Raw genomic sequence first — 19,096 nt, 5'->3', positions numbered from 1 at the left:
GCCCATCGTGATGGAAGCATCTTTGTAAACATGGAAACAACAAAAGCCTCCCCCGAAAAACCCCCCAAAAACAAACAAACAAAAAACCATAAAAAAACCCCAACACAACTAAATCAATTCCCCCAAAACAGTGTAAACTTCTCAAAATATTAAAAGAAGAAAAACTATTGTATCCTGACAGGTTAAGACAGTGTGCCCATAGCTAGTTCTGGTTAGCAGCTAATAGCAAACATTGAAATGTGACTGTCTTAACTGAGGGAGCTATTGCTCAGAAATGTCCCAGTACTGCACAGTCAGAGAAATTCAATGACACATTTATTGTCATAAAGCCTTGCCTGTTCATTAGACCATATTTAATATTTAACGCCCTTTATGGGGGCTTTATGCCTGACAGGAGGCATTCTGTGGCAGCCTGTAATGCTACATGTACCAATGTTTCACTGTCTCCCACACAAAATAAGAATAAACCACTATGACTGTGTTACGCAACCCAGTGACTGACACGTAAGTAAAAAATTGTTGATATATTTACCCATTGTAATACCCACAGACGAAGTCCAATCCTCCTCCCTGAGACAAACATTGCCAAATGAAAAGAAATAGGAAATGGAGAAGAAATTAGATGAACATATTGTGAAAAGAGAAAAAATCTGTTGACGAAAGAAGTTACAATAACCAAAGCCTTGCAGCCAGGCAAGGCATAAAGCAGCAGTGAGATGCCCACAGAATATAATTTCTCTGAAGAGATGTAGCTTCAAAACAGTTATTTCAGTGCTGGGCATGTTTTTAAGCCCTGAAAATGACATCTATCTCAGAGACAAACACTGCAAGCTGGGTCTTTGCCCAGGACAGGCTGTATGAACAGTGTCTTCCTAGGAGAAGGCTCCTTGCTCCCTTTTTGAAGGGGAGTCTGGAGTCTGCTTCACATTGACACAGAAAACACTGCAGTGGGATGGACTGGTTTGTGCCCTTAAAAAAGACCTGGGAGAGTGGGCCAAATAAAGTGTTTGTGGCATCTGTGTTCCCCCCATCCCTTCAAGGTGCGGGCTTTGGACATCACATGGTGGTGCTGCTGCATAGGAGCACGGTGGCTCCTTCTCGCCTGACCTCCCATGAGACAGCAGGCAGGCAGAGGTAAAGCTCTGGAGAGTCAGTGTCTGAAGGAGCAGCATAACTAACTCACCTCTAAAGCTTCTGAAAATAGGCACTGGAAGAATCCATTAAGCTCAGGACTTATGAAGTCTGGTCTCAAATCTAACAAAGCTCAAGACAAATAGAAAGTTCAAGTCTAAAGAATATGTTAGTGCCTTTTTTTTTTTTCTTAACCTGCATTAATACTCACCTAATGCCAGAAAAATGAAATAATTGTAATTAACAAATGAATTAAAGATCCCATTTTTTTATATGGGAGCATTTGTTAAGACTCACCTGCTGGAAGGTACAAAATCTTCCACTGTAAATTCTGCTATGAATAAGCGCCTGCTCAAGCATTATATGATCTCATCCTCTGGGTGCACAGTTTAATCACAGTGCTCTCAATAGAGAGCCCACACTAGGGAAGTGGAGTTTAAAATACGAATCTGTGGGAGGCTCTTGAGGTGGCTTCTTGCTAAGTATGGCCAGGAGCAGGGTGATGTGGGGGGAGATGCCATATTAAGAGACCAAGAAGTAAAAGCAACTCCATGAAACTGTCACCAGCAGACCACCACGTGAAAATTTCATGTGCTTTTACTCTGGTGAATTGACCCTGAAATAGTACACAGGAAGAAAACAAAGATTCTGTGTGTGGCAGTACATGCTACATTATTTCTCCTTTTTCTTTTTTTTCCTCTAGCAACAAACTCAGCTGTTTAAATGGGTAGCAAAACAACCTAATTCAGGAAAATTTTATTTTCCCCTCATCTTTCAGAACTGTTCTAGCCTCTTCTATTTATCTCTCAAAAAAACCCCCCCAAACAAACAAATAAACAAAAAACAAACCAAAGAAACCAAAACAAACAAACAAAGAAATAAAGAAAGAAAAAAAGAGAAACAAGCTCTTGTAACAAAATGTCAGCAAAGCATCAGATTAACCTACTTCACTCCCACAAATGAAAATACTTGGTGGTCAAAGTCCTGGCAAGTGGCTTTCCAAAATGGAAAAGAGCAATGGTCCACATCTTTGTTACTATATTCTTGGTCTTGTCCAGATGAAACTCCTGTAAATTCTGATAGTCCACTCTCCCTAGACATCCCATCTCCTTCCTTAGACCACAGTTTCTCCCTGTCACCTCTCCCTAGACACATCATTCTTCTTTATCATCCATTTCCTTTTCAAAACTTCTGTTTCTCAACTCCCCCTCTTCTTCTCTTGGGCAAACCTATCTTGTTTCTTGAGAACTAACCTGCCTTTCCTTCCTTTCCCACTTCTCAACTTTTGAAGGACTTCTATCCCCTGCCTCTGCATCTTTTGATTTCTATTTCGCAGACCAGTGGGGCACTTGCAGCAGGGTAGTCCAGAGAGGGCTTCATCACCCCTACGAAAGGAGAGCACTGAGCGCTGTCTTCATACTCCTCAGACCCTCCTGTCCTTCGAGCTGCTCTCTCGAGGAAGAAAACACACTCAAACTCCCACGGGAGAGCAACTGAATGCCTCAAGGCAGCAGCTCTTTACTGTTGTTTGCAAAGAGACACAGAAACGTAGGATAAATTCAAGCAAAAGCCTGAAACAATTTAAATGCTTTCTACCAACGCATGTTAAATAGGTGCTTACGTTTCACGCAGAACCCGATGTACCTAATTAATCCTAATTAAATCTGAGCTGTAAGGGCACCTAAATACACAAATATGCACGCAGACCCGAGGAGCCTGGCTCTCTCGGTGAAGTGCCCCTTGTCAGGCAGCTGGAAGGGACCCCATCCGCGCCGCAGTGTCCCTCGCCACCAGGGTCTTCTCCCGGCCGGCAGGGGACCCCTAGGACGGCGCTCTCGATGCCACCCAACGGTGCGATCCGCCGAGCCTCCCTCCGGGAATGCGGATCGGCGGGGGTTTTCTCGGAGTCCTTCAAGGCGTTAAAAACCTGCGTAGTGATGGGGATGTCTTACAAGCACAAAACAGGCCGAGGAGCCGGGTGAGACGAGAGCGGGCAACACCGCAGGCTCGCGTTTTCGCCTGCGAAGGCGACAGGAGGGAGGGGCAGGACACCGTTATCTCGCCCGGATTCTCACTTGGCGGGAGTTGGGACAAGCCTTAGGAAGATTAGCAGGGGTACAGCACAACTCCTTCGGCAGAGCAGCAGCGTCCCGCCGCTTGCCCGCTCCAGCACGTAGGGGCAAACAGAGGGCTCTTCTTGCCTGCGAAAAACGAGACGTCGCGGAGAAGCCGAGGAGCGAGCCGAAGCCTCACCCAGGGGGCTGGGGGAGGAAGGGAGGGAGGCGGGACCCCCAGGGTTTTATCCCCGCTGGACGCACACCGCGGTGCTCGCCCACGGCGGTGGGAGCCCGGAGGGCGCGCACCGGGCGCCGAGAGGATCCCGCCGCAACTGGGGAAGGAGGACTGGGGCGGGGGGGGACGGACGACGATGGGGGACCCTGCGTCAGTGCAGGGCCGTCCCCTTCCCCTCCCCGTGCGCTCGGCTCTGCCTCCCGCCAGCCTCCCACGCCTCCCGCGAGGTGCGGCCGCGCTACATAAACACGGCCCTGCCGCCGGTGCCGCGGCTTTCCGTTCGCAGCCCGACGGAGGAGCTTGTCCGGCAGCGGGCAGAGGCGCGGCCGCGGGGAGCTCAGCGGCAGCGCGGCTCCGGCGCCAGACGGGGCGGGAGGCTCCGGCGGGCAGCAGCGGAGGGCTGCGCGCTGCCCCGAGGGCGGCGGCCCTGCCGTAGCCCAGGCGGCCGGAGGAAGAGGAGGAGGAAGGGCGTGGGCTCCGGCAGGCTCGCTCCGGTATGGCCCTGGCGGACAGCGCCCGCGGGCTGCCCAACGGCGGCGGCGTGTCGCCCGCGGCGGGGAGCGGGGCGCCGGGCAGCGGGGCGGCGGCAGCGGCGACGGGCGGCTGGTCGTCCTTCCCGGAGATCGTGGAGCTGAACGTGGGCGGGCAGGTGTACGTGACGCGGCGCTGCACCGTGGTCTCGGTGCGCGACTCGCTGCTCTGGCGCATGTTCTCGCAGCAGCAGCCCAGCGAGCTGCCCCGGGACAGCAAGGGCCGCTTCTTCCTCGACCGCGACGGCTTCCTGTTCCGCTACATCCTGGACTACCTGCGGGACCTGCAGCTGGTGCTGCCCGAGCACTTCCCCGAGCGCAGCCGCCTCCAGCGGGAGGCTGAGTACTTCCAGCTGCCCGACCTGGCTCGGCGCCTGGCGCAGACTCGGGCGGCCGCCGCCCGCCCCGCCGCCCTGCACCGCGACGGCTCCATCTGCGCCGAGGAGCCGCCGCCGCCGCTCCTCGGCTACCTGGAGGCTGAGCCGCTGGAAGGAGGCGGCGGGGCCGTGGCGTCCGCCCCGTCGCCCACCGCCAGCCGCAGCCCCTCGGGCGGGCCGCTGCTCACGCCTTCGCAGTCGCTGGACGGGGCGGGCGGGCGGCGCTCGGGCTACATCACCATCGGCTACCGAGGCTCCTACACCATCGGGCGGGAGGCGCAAGCTGACGCCAAGTTCCGGCGGGTGGCCCGCATCACTGTCTGCGGCAAGACGGCCCTGGCCAAAGAGGTCTTCGGGGAGACCCTGAACGAGAGCCGGGACCCCGACCGCCCACCCGAGCGCTACACTGCCCGCTACTACCTCAAGTTCAACTTCCTCGAGCAAGCCTTCGATCGACTCTCCGAGGCCGGCTTCCGCATGGCCGCCTGCTCCTCCACTGGCACTTGCGCCTTCGCCCCCGAGCAGGGTGGTCCTGCCGATGACAAGATCTGGACCAGCTACACCGAGTATGTTTTCTGCCGGGACTGAGCATCCGCCCAGCCCGTGGCGTGAGGACAAGACAGCCGCCCCTGCACACCCTCGCACCTACGGTCCCCTCCCATCCCGAAGGAAGGAGGATGCGGAGGGGGGGCCGTGTATCCCTGTGCTTTTCTCACCCCGGTGTCTGCCTCTACGCACAAGGCAGGCCAGCCCCGGCGCAGCCCCCACCCCTCTTGCAGCACCTCCTGACGGCCCCGGGGGCAGGAGGTCACTGTGTTGTGCCTCGGCTGTCGTGTCCTTGCTTGGCCACCACGTCCCTGATCAGCCACCATCACCCTCCCTCCCACATCTCCCAGTAGCTGTGTTGGTAGCGAGGAAGGAGAGAAGTATTGGGAGTAGACAAATACCCGTCCCACAAAAGCGTGCATCTGCACCCAGTCTTTGTCCCTCTCCACACACAGAGCTCTGTCAGGGTGGGGCGTTTTAAAAATCATCCAGTTAGGGGCTGAGCAGCTTTAAAGTTGCTTTGAGCAACTTCTGTTAAAGATGGCATGACAAATGGCTGTCTTTTGCTATCCCAATACCCTTACAAGGGAGTTTTGCCTTGGTGGGCAGACCCCAAATGGTCCATTTTTAATTCCCCCCTTCCCCCTCCACCCCCATCAAAATGATGCCTGTCTGCGAAGGACTGTCACATAGAAGGGAAGCCTGACTGTGAGGGATTTGCACTGGCTCATACTTTATTTGTTGAGATGAGTAATTTTGCAGGAGGCATGCATGTGGCCCTTCACAACTGATTGCTTCCATCTCCCCTCTTTGCTCCCCATGTTTCTGAACTCCTCTCTCCAGGCTGTTAAACTGGACCAGGGCCTGCACAGCGAGCATGTAAGGCTGATGTGAAAGGACGGGTTTGCTGGATAACAAACCATTTGGACTATGAAGTGTCCTCAGAGACGTGTTTATTCCCTTGAGAGGTAAAACAATGACACTTTGAAGAATTAAAGTGCTTGTGAATCGCAACCTCCATGGGTGGTCTGAAGTCCTTATAATTCTCTTGAAGTTACTGTCTATAATATGGACATAAATCTCAATGCATAATTTCCTTAAACACCCTCAAAATGATGGGAATGAGGTGAAACCAGGCTTATCTGAGTAAAGGTAGGGCCTGGGTCCTGGGAAGTTGAAATCATGTACCTTGAATTAGTGCAGATGTACATTATAAATGTCACCAGGAGAACCCTTGTTAATTTTTGTCATGTTAGTGCTGTAAAACTCTGAAGCCAGCAGATGACAAAAATCACTTTTTTAGGAACAATTTTCTTAGTTTTCATAGCAGTATTATCTGGGCACTGACACTGCTAAGAGTTGCGTACCTCTTCCTAGACAAACTTACTGCTTCTTAGAAAGGATTGAGCCCTGTCCTTAGAAAAACAAGAACGATGCCAACTTTCTTCAGGGGAAATTACCCCTTCTGAGATGTATTTTGTTACTGCTGTCTAACAGTCTTTCCCAGAGGAGGCAGTCAGAGTCTGCTTTGGAACTGATGATCTGAGCCGCAGGTTTTACAGTAGGGAAGACTGAGAAATTCTTTCTGATAAATTCTTGAAGTCTAGAGTATAAAAGCACTTTCCTTTAAAAACCTAAACTTGATTTAAGAATGTTTATAGCCTGTTCAGACCATCACAGAAAAATATCCTAAATATATCTGAAGTGTTGAAGAATTTAGCAGTACATATTAAAGGCTTGAAGTTATGTTTTTAAAACTCTTGAAAAATAATTCTAGTTCTAGTTCTAACTCCAAATTTAGAAATACTGCTAGCACTTGTATTCTAACCAAAGAATTTCACAGTAGGGTTTTTTTAAAAAACCTTAATTCCTTTGAAAACAGCTATAGCTACATTTCTGTCGAGTTTCAGTGCTCAGTCTCTGTTCACCACTTGGTCTTTCATTAAGTGCATGGACAACTACCAAAAACTGAAAATAATTTTCATCACCGTGGCTTTTTTTTTTCTAATATTAGCAAGGTTGTTTATCAGTGTGATTAAATTGAAGATGTGCATATGAAAGCACTGGATACTGTCTGTTTGTAGATAGTTGTATTATGGAATATTTTTAAAAGGGTAGAAATGTAAACCTGCCAAATTAGATGAGCAATAAGATACAGTGAGAGGCCAATACACCTGAGGATGGAATGAAGTCTGTTTGTCCTATGCCTTACTCTGAGATGACTTCTCTGTGCTTAACTTACACCACAAGTGAAAAGACATGTATCACAGCTACTAGGTCTTTACAGTGCCCTTCTCAAGAATAACCACTGTCTTTTTCTAGTTTCTGTTAAGTAACTCTGACGTACGTTTTTTAAGATTTTGTATAAAATCAGTTTTCAGTAAAGTGTTCAAATTCGCTCTAGATAGCTTTCTTTTTTTAAGAATCTGGTAGCTTACTAAATCCATTATAGGAGCTATGAATAGGGGCAGTTTTAAATTGACCTTGTGATTTAGTGTACATATATATACAGTATATAAACATTTTACACGAATCATTTAGTTTTTTAATCATTTTAGTGCTACAGGATTTCATAATATATCTGGCCGAGCATTTTCACATTATATTATGTACATAACATGGTAATGTTTTACTGGTTTCTTATACTTGTTTCTATGGAAAGGTTGAATATGAGTATCATCAGCTTGTAGAACTGAAATCAGTGACATATTTGCTTGAATGTGAATCGTAACTAAACTTCCAGGTGGCTGAATGCATCTCTAAAACAAAGATTGCCTGTCTTTTGATTAATGGTTGTCTATCCCTTTCTTGGCAGATGACCCAGTAGTTCTTATTTTTACGTAAAAATGGATGTAATATAAACAGATGATTTTCTTTAGTCTCTGTGCTAAAAATTTTTAAGCATTATTAGTGTTAAGAAATGGGCCTTTAATTTAGTGATAACCCATTATCAGTATCGTCAGCAGGCTTAAAATGATGGTGCCATAAATATAATAGTCATTTGATGCTTTGCCACAGAAGATGGTATTTTTCTGAACCATTACTTAGTAATGGCAGTAAAGTTTTTAAAAGGAAAAATGCTCAAGGCAAAGTCACTGAGTTTTGCTGGTCTGTTCTTTTGAGAGCTCAAAGAATGGATAAACACAATGACTCTGCTGACTTGTTGACATGAAAACATACAAAAATATAAAGGCACAATACTGGAGTCCTGTATACATTTTGTAGCTGTTGTTGTTCACAGTTCATGTACCTATGGATGGATGCAGTAGCATTTACAAGTGCTATTAAAAAACCCACAAAGGCAGTCTTTCTTTTAATTAGAAGTTAAGGCATAAGTCTTTTCAGTGATGCATATCATGAAGGGTGACTTTGCATATGTTTGATAGGACGTTTATATTTTTATACATGTAGATAACGAGCCACTTATTCATTCTTATTTTCACATGTATAGCATTGAAAATAAAGATCCTCCTAGGAAAAAGTTGCATACCAAATTAAATTTTTGTTCTTTAAATATTAACTCAGTTGTGTGGTTTATGTTGTCCCTTTTATTCTCTGTGCAGATGTTGTTAGCTTTGCTCTCCCACAGTATCATATTGATAACTTCAGCAAAGACTCCAAACTAATACATAAAGCAGAAACACAGAGCAAAGAAAATTATATATACAGAGGCCTCTAGTAACAGCCATGGCAAGATAAACAGAAATGTATAACACTCAGACTGCATCAATTGCCTTTTAAGCATCACAGAGGATTTTTGTAGTACTGGTCAGTCAGTCCTCAGGAAGAAATAGTGATGGAACAGCTTAATTTGAATAGCACTGAGTAATTGTTGAAGTCAAATGTTGATGTTTTATATGAAGCAGGAGAATAATAACATGGGATACAGTGCTCATTTAATGAAAGAAACATTAGTACCCAAGGTAATACATGATCTGAGAGAACTGGATCTAGAAATTCTCATTAGCTACCCTATGATCTCTAGTAAACTCTTCTAAACCCTGTGCTCAGCTTCATAGAAAATTAGTAGTGACTTGTTAGTATAATCCCTGTGTGAAGTGCCTTTACATTTAATAGTTCTTTCTTGGGTAGCATGGTTATACTGCAAAGGAGCCAGCTGAAGGAAGTTTAATCAACTGTTTCATTTGACAGCTTGATAGTATTTGAGAGCTTTGTTATCATGCAATAATATAAGAAAGGAGGTCATTCTATGAGCAACAAAACTGTGAGTCTGCCTTTCTGAAGGCTTAGGTCTCATTTTCTTTGTACTAACCCTTCTGCTTATCCCTGCCCATTTTATTCCATTTCTACTTGGGAAAGGTGGCACATTCCTTGACAGAACCAACTTCTGCTAGGCTGAAGGTTATGGCTGAATTTTGGCTTCATACCTCAGTGAACTACAGATTTTCTTCTTCCTTTCCTTTAGCCAGCCATCAGTATTCATAGAATTTGTTAAGAGCGTAACAGCTGTGAGGTTTTCAGTTCTTTTGATTGTGTTTAAATTACCCATCAACTTGGAAGTTAGGGGGACAGATGTCCACCCAAATGGACAACGCCAAGTACATGAGCCTTATTTCTGTAGGAAACAAGGCTAACAGAATACTGTGATTAATGCCTGGCACTGTCTATATAGTCTGAGTGTACTAAATCCCTATGGAGCGAGAAGGCAGGCGGTCACTCTTACTTTTCCAACTCTTGCCAATCAGTCAAACTAATGGGTACGCTAGAATGTCTTAAAAATATGTACAGACTCCTAATTTCTGCAGCATTTCCAAGTGTGAATCAAAGTGTGCAGGAAAATATTTTCCAAAGACTAGATTTGCCTCAGGGCAGGGTTGTTTTTTGTTCTTTTTTTTATTGTAGGAAATCTTCAGTATAGTTTTTAATGAAATATTAGTGCTAATGTGTTATTTATTTAGAAAGTACTTAGTTTTATGAAACCAAATGCTAATTTTGTTTTTCATTAAAATGAGCTGCATGTGTTTTTCCCCTGCTGCTAAACAAAACTCATATGTATGAGTGCTGAAGTAGTAATGCCACCATTGTGAGTAGTCTGTTGGAAATACACAGCACAACTGCTGTGACAGTCAAAACCATAGTTGGTCAAATTATCACATTTCTTCCCCATTCTACTCTCCACTGCGTTCAAACTGGAATAAAATTAAACTCTGTTACACATTTCTTGCTCTACAAGTTTTTTAGCACACAATATGGAGCATTTGATACTTCTGTAAAAGCTGGCAACAGTCAGTCAGGGATTTGAAGCAGGTCTATTTCTATGTGAGGAAATAAAGGCTAGGAAAAATTGTTGCACAAAGTGGGAGCAGCTTTATGCAGTTTGGGAAAAATTCTTGGTATCACAAGAAATCAAAGGTATTTTTCTGTATAATCCAAGTAATACAATACCACATTACTCCCATCTTGCAAACCCAACCTGCCCTGGAAGGCTAAAGTCCTTGATGACATTTGCTTGCTTTAGATTTTATTTGGTATCATCCGGACGAAAGAAATTCTTTTGTTTTTCTCCTTCAAAAAAGCTCAGTTTTTAGCAGCTGGGAAATGACAAGGTTAGTGGTACACCTTGCTTTGGGTTAACATTTTGTCATCCTTTTTTGTTTCAACATAATGGAAAAGGTAGGGAAGTTCTGGGAGCATATAGAAATTATAGAATGATGGAATCACTAGGATTAGAATGCTTAGCTCCATGTAGCCTCTGACTTGGCTTTTGCAACTTAATGATTTTCTCCACTAGAATTTAAGTAAGTGTAAATTCATTGAAGTTCAGCCAAAGAAGTTGAGACCAGAATATCTAGATTGTGATGACAAAAACAGCTCCATTGATAAAGACCATGTGATCTATGTTTTTAATTTGCCATTTTGAGGTAAAGACAGAGCCTTGGTTAATTTATTAAGGAGCAGGCTGTTAAAAAAAAAGAAAAAAAAAGTATAATAAAGGAAAAGTCCTCCAGTCCTCTCCCACAATCTTGAGGAGGGAATGCAGTGCTGGTGTGATGAGAACAACCTTTCTTTTAGATTTCAGAGATAACTGAAATAACCTACAATGTTGCCATCTCAGTTTTGTCTGTTTTCCTGGTCTTGGTTGAACTTTAAGGTCACACCCACCCTTAATAAGTGGTCCTTTAGAAAAGCATATATTCATAACTATGTAGACTTCCATAGATTTGGATGTAGTTCGGTATTGACTCATATTTTCCCAATAGCTTAGTGACAAGCTGTCCTCATATTACAGCAAAGCCTGTGATTATTAGAAGCCTGAAGTCAAAGTTTTTCCTTTAAAAGGGCAGAGACTGTATCGAGAATGCCTTTTTTTTTTTTTTTTTTGTAAAGGATACAAATGATGCACTTTTTTCCCAAATTTATACTCCTGTACAAACTCTCCTAATTTTCCCAACCTTGTAAAATTCACTTCCACATCTTCCATTGGCTGACAGCTCAAGGCATGGATATTTCTGAAAGCTGCAAGCACCAGGAGGTCTTGTAGTGATTCACAATTGTTCCATAGCAATCCCTTCCTGCTTGGTCCCTTGTGCAGTCAGAACCAAGCTGGGTGGGCAGCTGAGTCCCGGGCCCCAGGATTACCCATTGGCCCTGAGCACAGCTGCCCCTTCTGCCTTGCTTCCTTCCTGGCCACAACCAAGGTAGTGCAGTAGTCCCTGAGCCAGCACAGTCCTGCTGCTGATGCCTTGTCTGAATAAAGGGCAGCATTTGTATTCTGGTGTGCTCCATGCAGCCCAACAGCCACGAATTGGCACTTCTCCTCTGGACTTCTGACCCACTTATTTCCAGAGTTTGCTTTCACAGTCTGCACTTTATTTACCATCTCATGGTATGGTTGGAATATGGGAAAGATTCAGCTGTTTACAGTAGTCTGTCTAATAGTTTATCTGCCATGGCACTAAAGGGACAATAAAGCTCACTTAAAAAGAGTTTTACAGCTCTTTAAAATTTTCTGGTTTAAATAAACCATGAAAAGTGCTGCATAAACTATAATAACACTGGGTAAAGGCACCTTTTCTGTTATAGGTGAGAATTATAACTTTGTTAGTTTTGCTGGAGCACTACCACGTTTGTCCTCTTGGACTCGTTTGTATCATGCTAGAGGCTGAAGAACACTCACTTGCAGGTAACTGGACCAAACAGTCCAATTCCTTTAGCAAATGTTAGATTAAGAGTATATATATACAAATGCACTAGTGTTTCTCTTTCTGGAAGAAGTTTCATCTTGACAATTATCATATTGGATGTTTTCCAACACATCACCTTCTAAGGCTTGAGAGCAGAAAGAAATGTCCAAATCATATGGTCTACTGTTCAAAATAGCATCCACTGTAGGCCTTTCCTGAACAGAGTCTTTAAATCAGGCAGTGAAGTTTCTTAGACTGTCATCTAACTTCATGGATGATCCTGCTTGTGCAAAAGAAGGCATCACAGTGCCCGATTAATTGTTAGGCTGTGAATGTCACCAGCTTTGGCTTTCACCCAGAAGGGTCTGCAATGTCTTCTTCATCGACACCATGAGGCTGGCGTGTTCTGCAGGAGGATATGTAGAGAAGCAGTTCCACTGGTCAAGACCTGGGGATGAACTGTCCTGTCATTTCCTTCAGTTCCTGTCACTTGTCCCTGTAACCAGTTTTGTGTTGGCACTGCTGATCTGGCCATGGGGTGGGCCAGTTCAGGGACCTGGTGTAGATGGAAATCTACAAGCAAACAGGAAAAGACAGGCCTACTTTCAGCTGGATCAGGTCCCAGAACAGGCTTACAGCATAATGGAGTTATTAGTACCAGGAGAAGGAGCCTGATATCTAAACAGAATGAGCTTCTGTGGTCTGTCAGTAAGGCATGTTTTTCACTCCTTTAGTCATCTCCTGTCTCTTCTCTAAATCCTCTTCAATTTATCAACGTCTTTTTAACTTCTGATTTAAAATACTTCTCATTCTAGTAAGGGAATGCTCCAAAGCAAAGTAACATTGCCCTATCCTCTGTTTTTTTCCATTCATTTGTTCGAGGTTTGCATTAGCGGGCCCAGGGATTTAAGTGTCACTGGAGTTAATGTTCAGTAAACCATGGCTGGGAGCACCTGTAGTCTGTCTCCAGAATTCTGTCCCAATTGTCAGTCAAAATGCATGGCAGTGCATAAGATGTTTTTTTATTAAACATTATGCCACAGTTTAACTTCTAACAACTAATGAACAAAGCCTAGTAAAAGTGGATCTAATTTCTATACAGCAGTGTTGATGGACATCACAGTGACACGAATGTTCAGTATCATTTCCACTAGTTATTACATTGGATAAGTAGTTTTCAACTACCTGAATGGGTGGCTAAGGATTGATTGTCAGGTTGGCAGGCCTCAAGTTCCTAAATTACCCAATTTTCTTTTAACCATGGTCCAAACAGTCTATGTATTTTTCCAGTCCTTTGGAGCTTCCCCAGGGATCCGACATTTTTGAGAAGGCTGCATTAGTAATTACACAGGCTTGTAAACACACCAGATGTAAATTGGCCAGACCTGATTGAAAAAAAATAATTGTTGCTCATACTTTTTTGATAAGTTTTGGAAGGGAAATTGATCATTATTCCTAACAGACAAGCAAAATGTTTATACTTTTCCTGAACTAACAAGCCTACAAATTCCATCTAGTAAAGAATCTGTACAATTTTTCACATTGTTCCAAATAAAATTAAATAATTTCATTTGTAATCATGCTGAATATTACTTTCTTTGTGTTCTTTTTTCTTACCTTATTAAATTTATACAATGCAGTTAGTACAGTATTTGGAATTTAGAGCTTTGATTTATACAGATTGTGATAGCCTTCTCTTTCCATTTTAGACTTTGTATCTATGACTTTTTAATAGCGGCTATCTGGATCCTGTCCCAGGATGTACTGGATGACTGTAACTCCTGCTGATCTCAACAAAATATGCTGTCACTACAGGATGTTAATGAAAATTTAGGCAAAACCAGTATTCTCTTTTTTACTTTCAGGACTTTATGTTACAGTTATTTGCTGAACCTGTAACCTAGGTTTTAGAAATACAGTATTTTTATGGGTAAGTGTCTTGATATGCAGCTAGTGTGAATTTATACCATCATGTTACTTTGTGTTTTGACTGTTTAATCTCTTACTATCTCTTGTGGTATATGTACAGAGAATATCTAGATGAGTACCAAAGGAGTATTTTCTAAGATCTAGTGCTAGTGTCCTAGCACTCTTTCAACATGTTTAAAAGTTGCTTCTTCATTAAGTACTGTTATTCCTAAACTCCATTTACAGAGTTACCTAAGAACATTACCTATATGCATTTTGGAGTATTACACACATGGCATGCAAATCATTCCTTCGTTCTTGCTTGGACTTGCACTCACTGGAGCTGGTGCTTGCTTTTTTCTGAGGCCCTGCTTCTAGTATGCATGAACTGGTATGGAGATCAGATGCACAGTGTGGAATTCAGCTATGGTAAAGGCATGTGGCCAAGTAAGAGTGTCATCACTGACAACCTCTCTGTTCCTAGAGGTTGCACACCTTGCCTACCCACCCCACAAATTCATGGTGTGTGAAGCCTGATACTGTCTGGATAAATAACAAACACTTAACATTAAAAGCAGTAGGTTGTAGTAGCTTTTCTCTTACTTTGTGTTTTATCAGGTTACTCTTCAAGAGAAGGCCCCATTGTAGCTTTAAGCACAATCTTGGCTATAATTCCCTCACTGTAACCCATACAGTCGTGCTCTCCATTTTTCCCTTGATACTGTCTTAAATAGCTTCCACTTTTTCATTTGCAGCATTTAATTACAGGGAGTTAGAGGAAGAAATGTTTCTTTAAATTAGCATCCTTAGACAATGTGAAATTACTTTTAATCTTAATTTTGATAGCAGCAAAGGGGAATAAAAGAGTCACTGACTGAAATCAGCAAGTCGTTCCCTTTATACAGAATACCAGAAGATAAGTTCTGAATAAACTGGTTTCAATCAAGCAAGAAACTTTTCCTCTGGTCAGAGCATCTCTCTTCTGGAACAGCAATTGCCTAATACTGAATGTTTTCTTCAAGATGAAGTATGTATCCCACAGACATTTCTCAAACATAGGACAATAATTTCAGAACAGAAAATCATAAGAATCTCAGTAAAGCCCACGGAACATCTCAGAGTACTGTGTCACAAACCTATTTTTAAGTATGGGGCAAAGCACTGTGCTTGTGAGTTTAATAAGGAATTGTCTGCTGTAAATGTACTATGTGAAGGCAATATGCTTTGCTGATTTTCCTTCTCTAAGGAAAGGCCATAAGAAGAAATGCATTTTAAATGTTCTTCTGTTTTTTTTATGTGGAAAAACCTACACAGTACTGGGGTTTTTTTTATGTAAAAAGAACTTATGGGTTAGGATAAAAGGGGCAGACTAGTAAGGGTGACACTGTTGTGGGTGGCCACTTGAGCAGGAGGAGGTGGATGATAGACAGCTGGAAGCAGCCTCAAGGTCACAGGCACTGGTTCTTGTGGGGGATTTATCTACCCTGACATCTGCTGGAGAGGCTACACAGTCCAGAGAAGCACAAAGAGTCCAGAAGGTTCCTGGAAAGCACTGATGACAGCTTCCTGTCTCAGGTAGTGGAGGATCCCGCAAGGAATGGTGTGCTGCTTAACCTCATACTAACCAGCGGGGAAGGCCTTGATGGAGATGTAAAGGCTGGCAGCAGCCTTAGCTGTTGTGACCATGAGATTGTGGAGTTCAGTATTGAGTGAGGAGGAAGCAGGGCAGCAAGTTAAATTGCAGCCATGAACTTCAGGAGAGCTGACTTTAGCCTCTTCAGGCATCTTCTTGGAAGAATCCCATAGGAACGGGCCCTTCAGGGAACATTGATTTTTAGATATCACTTCCTCCAAACTCAAGAAGAATGCATCCTGATGAGCAAGAAATTGGGCAAAGGGGGCAAGAGCCCTGGGTGGATGAACAGGGAACTCCTGTCATTACTCAAGTGTAAGCAGGAAATACACAGGTGACGGAAGCAGGATCAGGCACCTTGGAATGAATATAGAGAGGCTGTCAGGTTAAGTAGAAATGAGACAAGGAAGGCTAAGTCCATCTGTAATTAAATCCAGCCAAGGATGCCAAGGACAACAAGAAGGGCTTTTTCAAATGCATCATTAACAACTAAGGATAATGTGGTTCTGTTACTAAGTGGAGAGGGGATCCTGGTAACAGAGAATGCAGAGAAAGCAGAGTAAATGAACTCATTCTTTGCATCCATCTTCACTGACTAGACCAGCTCTCAGGAATCTCTGACCCAGGACACCAGGGTAAAGGAATGTTGAAGGACTTTCCTGTGGTCAAGGAGGTTTGGGTTACAGAACACCCAGGCAAACTGGACATCCACAAGTCCATGGGCCCTGACAGGATGCATCCATGAGTGCTGAGAGAGCTGGAGGATACCATAGCAAAGTCACTCATAATGATCTTTGAAAGGTGATGGTGATCAGGGAAGGTGCCTGAGTACTGGAAGAAAGCAAATGTCGCCCCAGTCTTCAAAAGGCTGTCTTCTGGTATGGAACAGGAACAAAGAGGATGAACTTTGGTGACAGAGTCCAGAGAAACTGTTTCCACAGAATGCCATCTTTATCCTTTTTGCTCAACTCTAACTTTGGCTTGCATTTACCTACATGTAGGAAATGTGTGCAGACATATTTATTCTGAAGCCTAGGTTTAAAATCCACTCTGGGTATAGTGGAAGTTAGGCCTGAGCTTAAACAAAGATGCTTTTGTGAAAAGTAGATTGCAAAAACTTCCTTGAATAGTATGTGCTGCTGAAGCGTTAAGGCATGAAGGGTGTAAGAATGAATAACACAGAGGTGTGCTGGACCTGCAAAACTGGACATGGGCTGAACTTACCTGTAAGCCAGGCATGCTTTTATAGCAGGTGTTAGTTCTGGCCTGTTTCTGTTGGAAATATTGCTACCAGGACAGGGAAGGTAAATTGATATTAGCCTAACAGTGTTCTAAGCCAACTCTTCCATGGTTAAGTGCTCTACATGTGAGGCATATAAAAATGTGCTGGTGACACAGAAATACTTGGTGAGAGCCAAGAGTCTTTGTTCAGCTGAAGAAGTGGAGGTTGTGCTGGGTTTGTTGCTAAGTTAGAGCAATAGCAACTACTGCTCTAGGCAAATGGCTTTCTAGAATTAGAAGCCATTACTGTCTGAAGTGACGGATTTAGAAAACGTCTCTACATGAATAATTAGCTCACCCAGCAAAGCTGCAGCTACCTGATAGTACAGTATTTTTCCCACTTTGAAGCCTATTTTGTTTATCTAATTTTGTTTATCCAATGGTCGTCACTGGTAGTTTATTCCATTTGACAAATATGTAGTAAATGAAGGTGTTCTCATATACTGGAACAATCTGCATGTTTTCATTTTTTACAGCTCTTGCAAAGATGTAATTGAGACCCTGAAGAGCTTTAGCTCTCTATGCTACTGAAAGCCACACTCAACAGCTTTTTGCAAATTTCCAGTTTCAAGAGCTGATGAGTAATTATTCAAGTGTTTATGCGGAAAGAAAAAAAAAATCTTCCCTTAGAGACAATATTTTGCTGCAGCCTTTTGGTTCTCTCTTCTCTGTTTCATTTGCCTTTTCTCCAGCTGAAAAATGTCTACTTTAGATATTGTTTCATATGGTAAAATATCTTTGTGTAGTAGCTGAAAAGGAACTGGACTTGCCCTTTTTCAGTCCAATACTGCACTAAACTCTCATTTCCATAACCATGCAGTTTCCCTTCATTTATTGAAGAAAGTAACCAATTTTGGTTTTGTATTGCTGCCCTACAGTTGCTGGGAACCACATATCATTCTGAATGTGTATGGCCCACCATTAGTTTTTGCAATTGAGCTAAAAATCTGCCAAACTGTGTCATAACACAGAAATGGAAACAGTAGAGATGACTTACTTCACATATATTGTCTGAAGATTGTTATGACCAGCTGCAAATAAATGAGAAAAGGATAGGTAGTTGATATCTCTAATTTAATCTTTGACATCTCAATGAGTCATTTTAAGATTAAAATTGTTTTCATTATACTTTCTGCATGGAACACCAACAGCATCTATATTTTTAATAGAATTTATTCAGGAAAGCATTGACAAAAAATACTAGAGTACTTTTAATATTTGTTTCTACATCAAACATACTGAGATGAGGCTTAAAAACCCACCTGAGAATTCACACTTGCCTCAGTGCTGTTAGTAAGAGCTGTAATTATCTGTATCTTTTGAAAATACTTAAAATGAAACACAACCTAATTCTCAGTTATAGAACAATGTAGTACAACAAAGACATTATAATCTATTTTTTTCATTATAAGATCCGGGTGCATAACCAGGAAGAACACTAACACAATTTTTTATTTGTAAACCTTTACAACATATAAACATTTACTGGAGCGGTGAAAATCAGAATTTATTCTGACTTTTTAACAGCAGATTCATTCTCTTGTATAGGTAGACAAAGAGCTTGACTTTCTGGGATATTTCCACTCTCAGAGTCCTGTTTTCTCTCCTTTAATTGTTGGTAACATCACTATCCCACGACCTTTGTGGGGGTTTAGGGTTACCCTAATTGCCTTCCCCTTCACTCCTGACAGCTTTAGTGAGGCCAGCATCTCCAGCAGAGTCCCTGGGGCCTTGCTGCTGCTGAATGTGGCGCATTCCAGGGCCCTGTATCCCAGAGCAGCTCTTACCAACCATAATGCAGGGCTTAGCAAAGTGAAGTATGATCACAGCAGAGGCTGAACCTAGACTGGGGTAGGAGTAGGCAAGGCTGACAGCAACCTAATTAGGAGCCATAGGACTGAGAGGTACCACAGAGTTTTCATGAACATACCTAGCCCTAGGTTAAAGACATTGGGATTTTTGCTTGGATTTGTTTTATTGAAATATTAAAGCAACCACTGACATCTTTCAATTTTTCATCTTTCCACATCTTTTACCATTCTTTGGATTCTTAGAGCCGAAATCCAGTGGCTGAGGAGAAAGTTCCAAATGTGTTGTGACAGGGAAGGGCATGGTACCCTTTTTACCTTCTGAAATTTTAAGTACTCTACTGTTCAATTGCTTGTGTAGTTCAGAGGAAAAGCAAATGAAGAGAAATATGAGTTGAACAAGGAGCTTCTAGAAATAAGTGTGCCAGGTCTGGTAAAAGATTCA

General features: G+C 43.2%; 1 protein-coding gene across 1 annotated transcript; it reads left to right on the top strand.

The window, feature by feature from the left end:
- Positions 1 to 3,542: 3,542 nt before the first annotated feature.
- On the top strand, positions 3,543 to 8,396 carry KCTD12 (potassium channel tetramerization domain containing 12). The gene has a single exon (XM_032099988.1). It carries the CDS (start codon positions 3,920 to 3,922, stop codon positions 4,916 to 4,918), a length of 999 nt encoding a protein of 332 aa, XP_031955879.1. The 5' UTR covers positions 3,543 to 3,919; the 3' UTR covers positions 4,919 to 8,396.
- Positions 8,397 to 19,096: the final 10,700 nt, after the last annotated feature.

Source organism: Corvus moneduloides, chromosome 2, assembly GCF_009650955.1.
Source record: "Corvus moneduloides isolate bCorMon1 chromosome 2, bCorMon1.pri, whole genome shotgun sequence".
NCBI classification, from domain to species: Eukaryota; Metazoa; Chordata; class Aves; order Passeriformes; family Corvidae; genus Corvus; species Corvus moneduloides.
The sequence above is the reverse complement of the archived record's forward strand: the minus strand, read 5'-3'. Positions and strand labels throughout refer to the sequence as shown.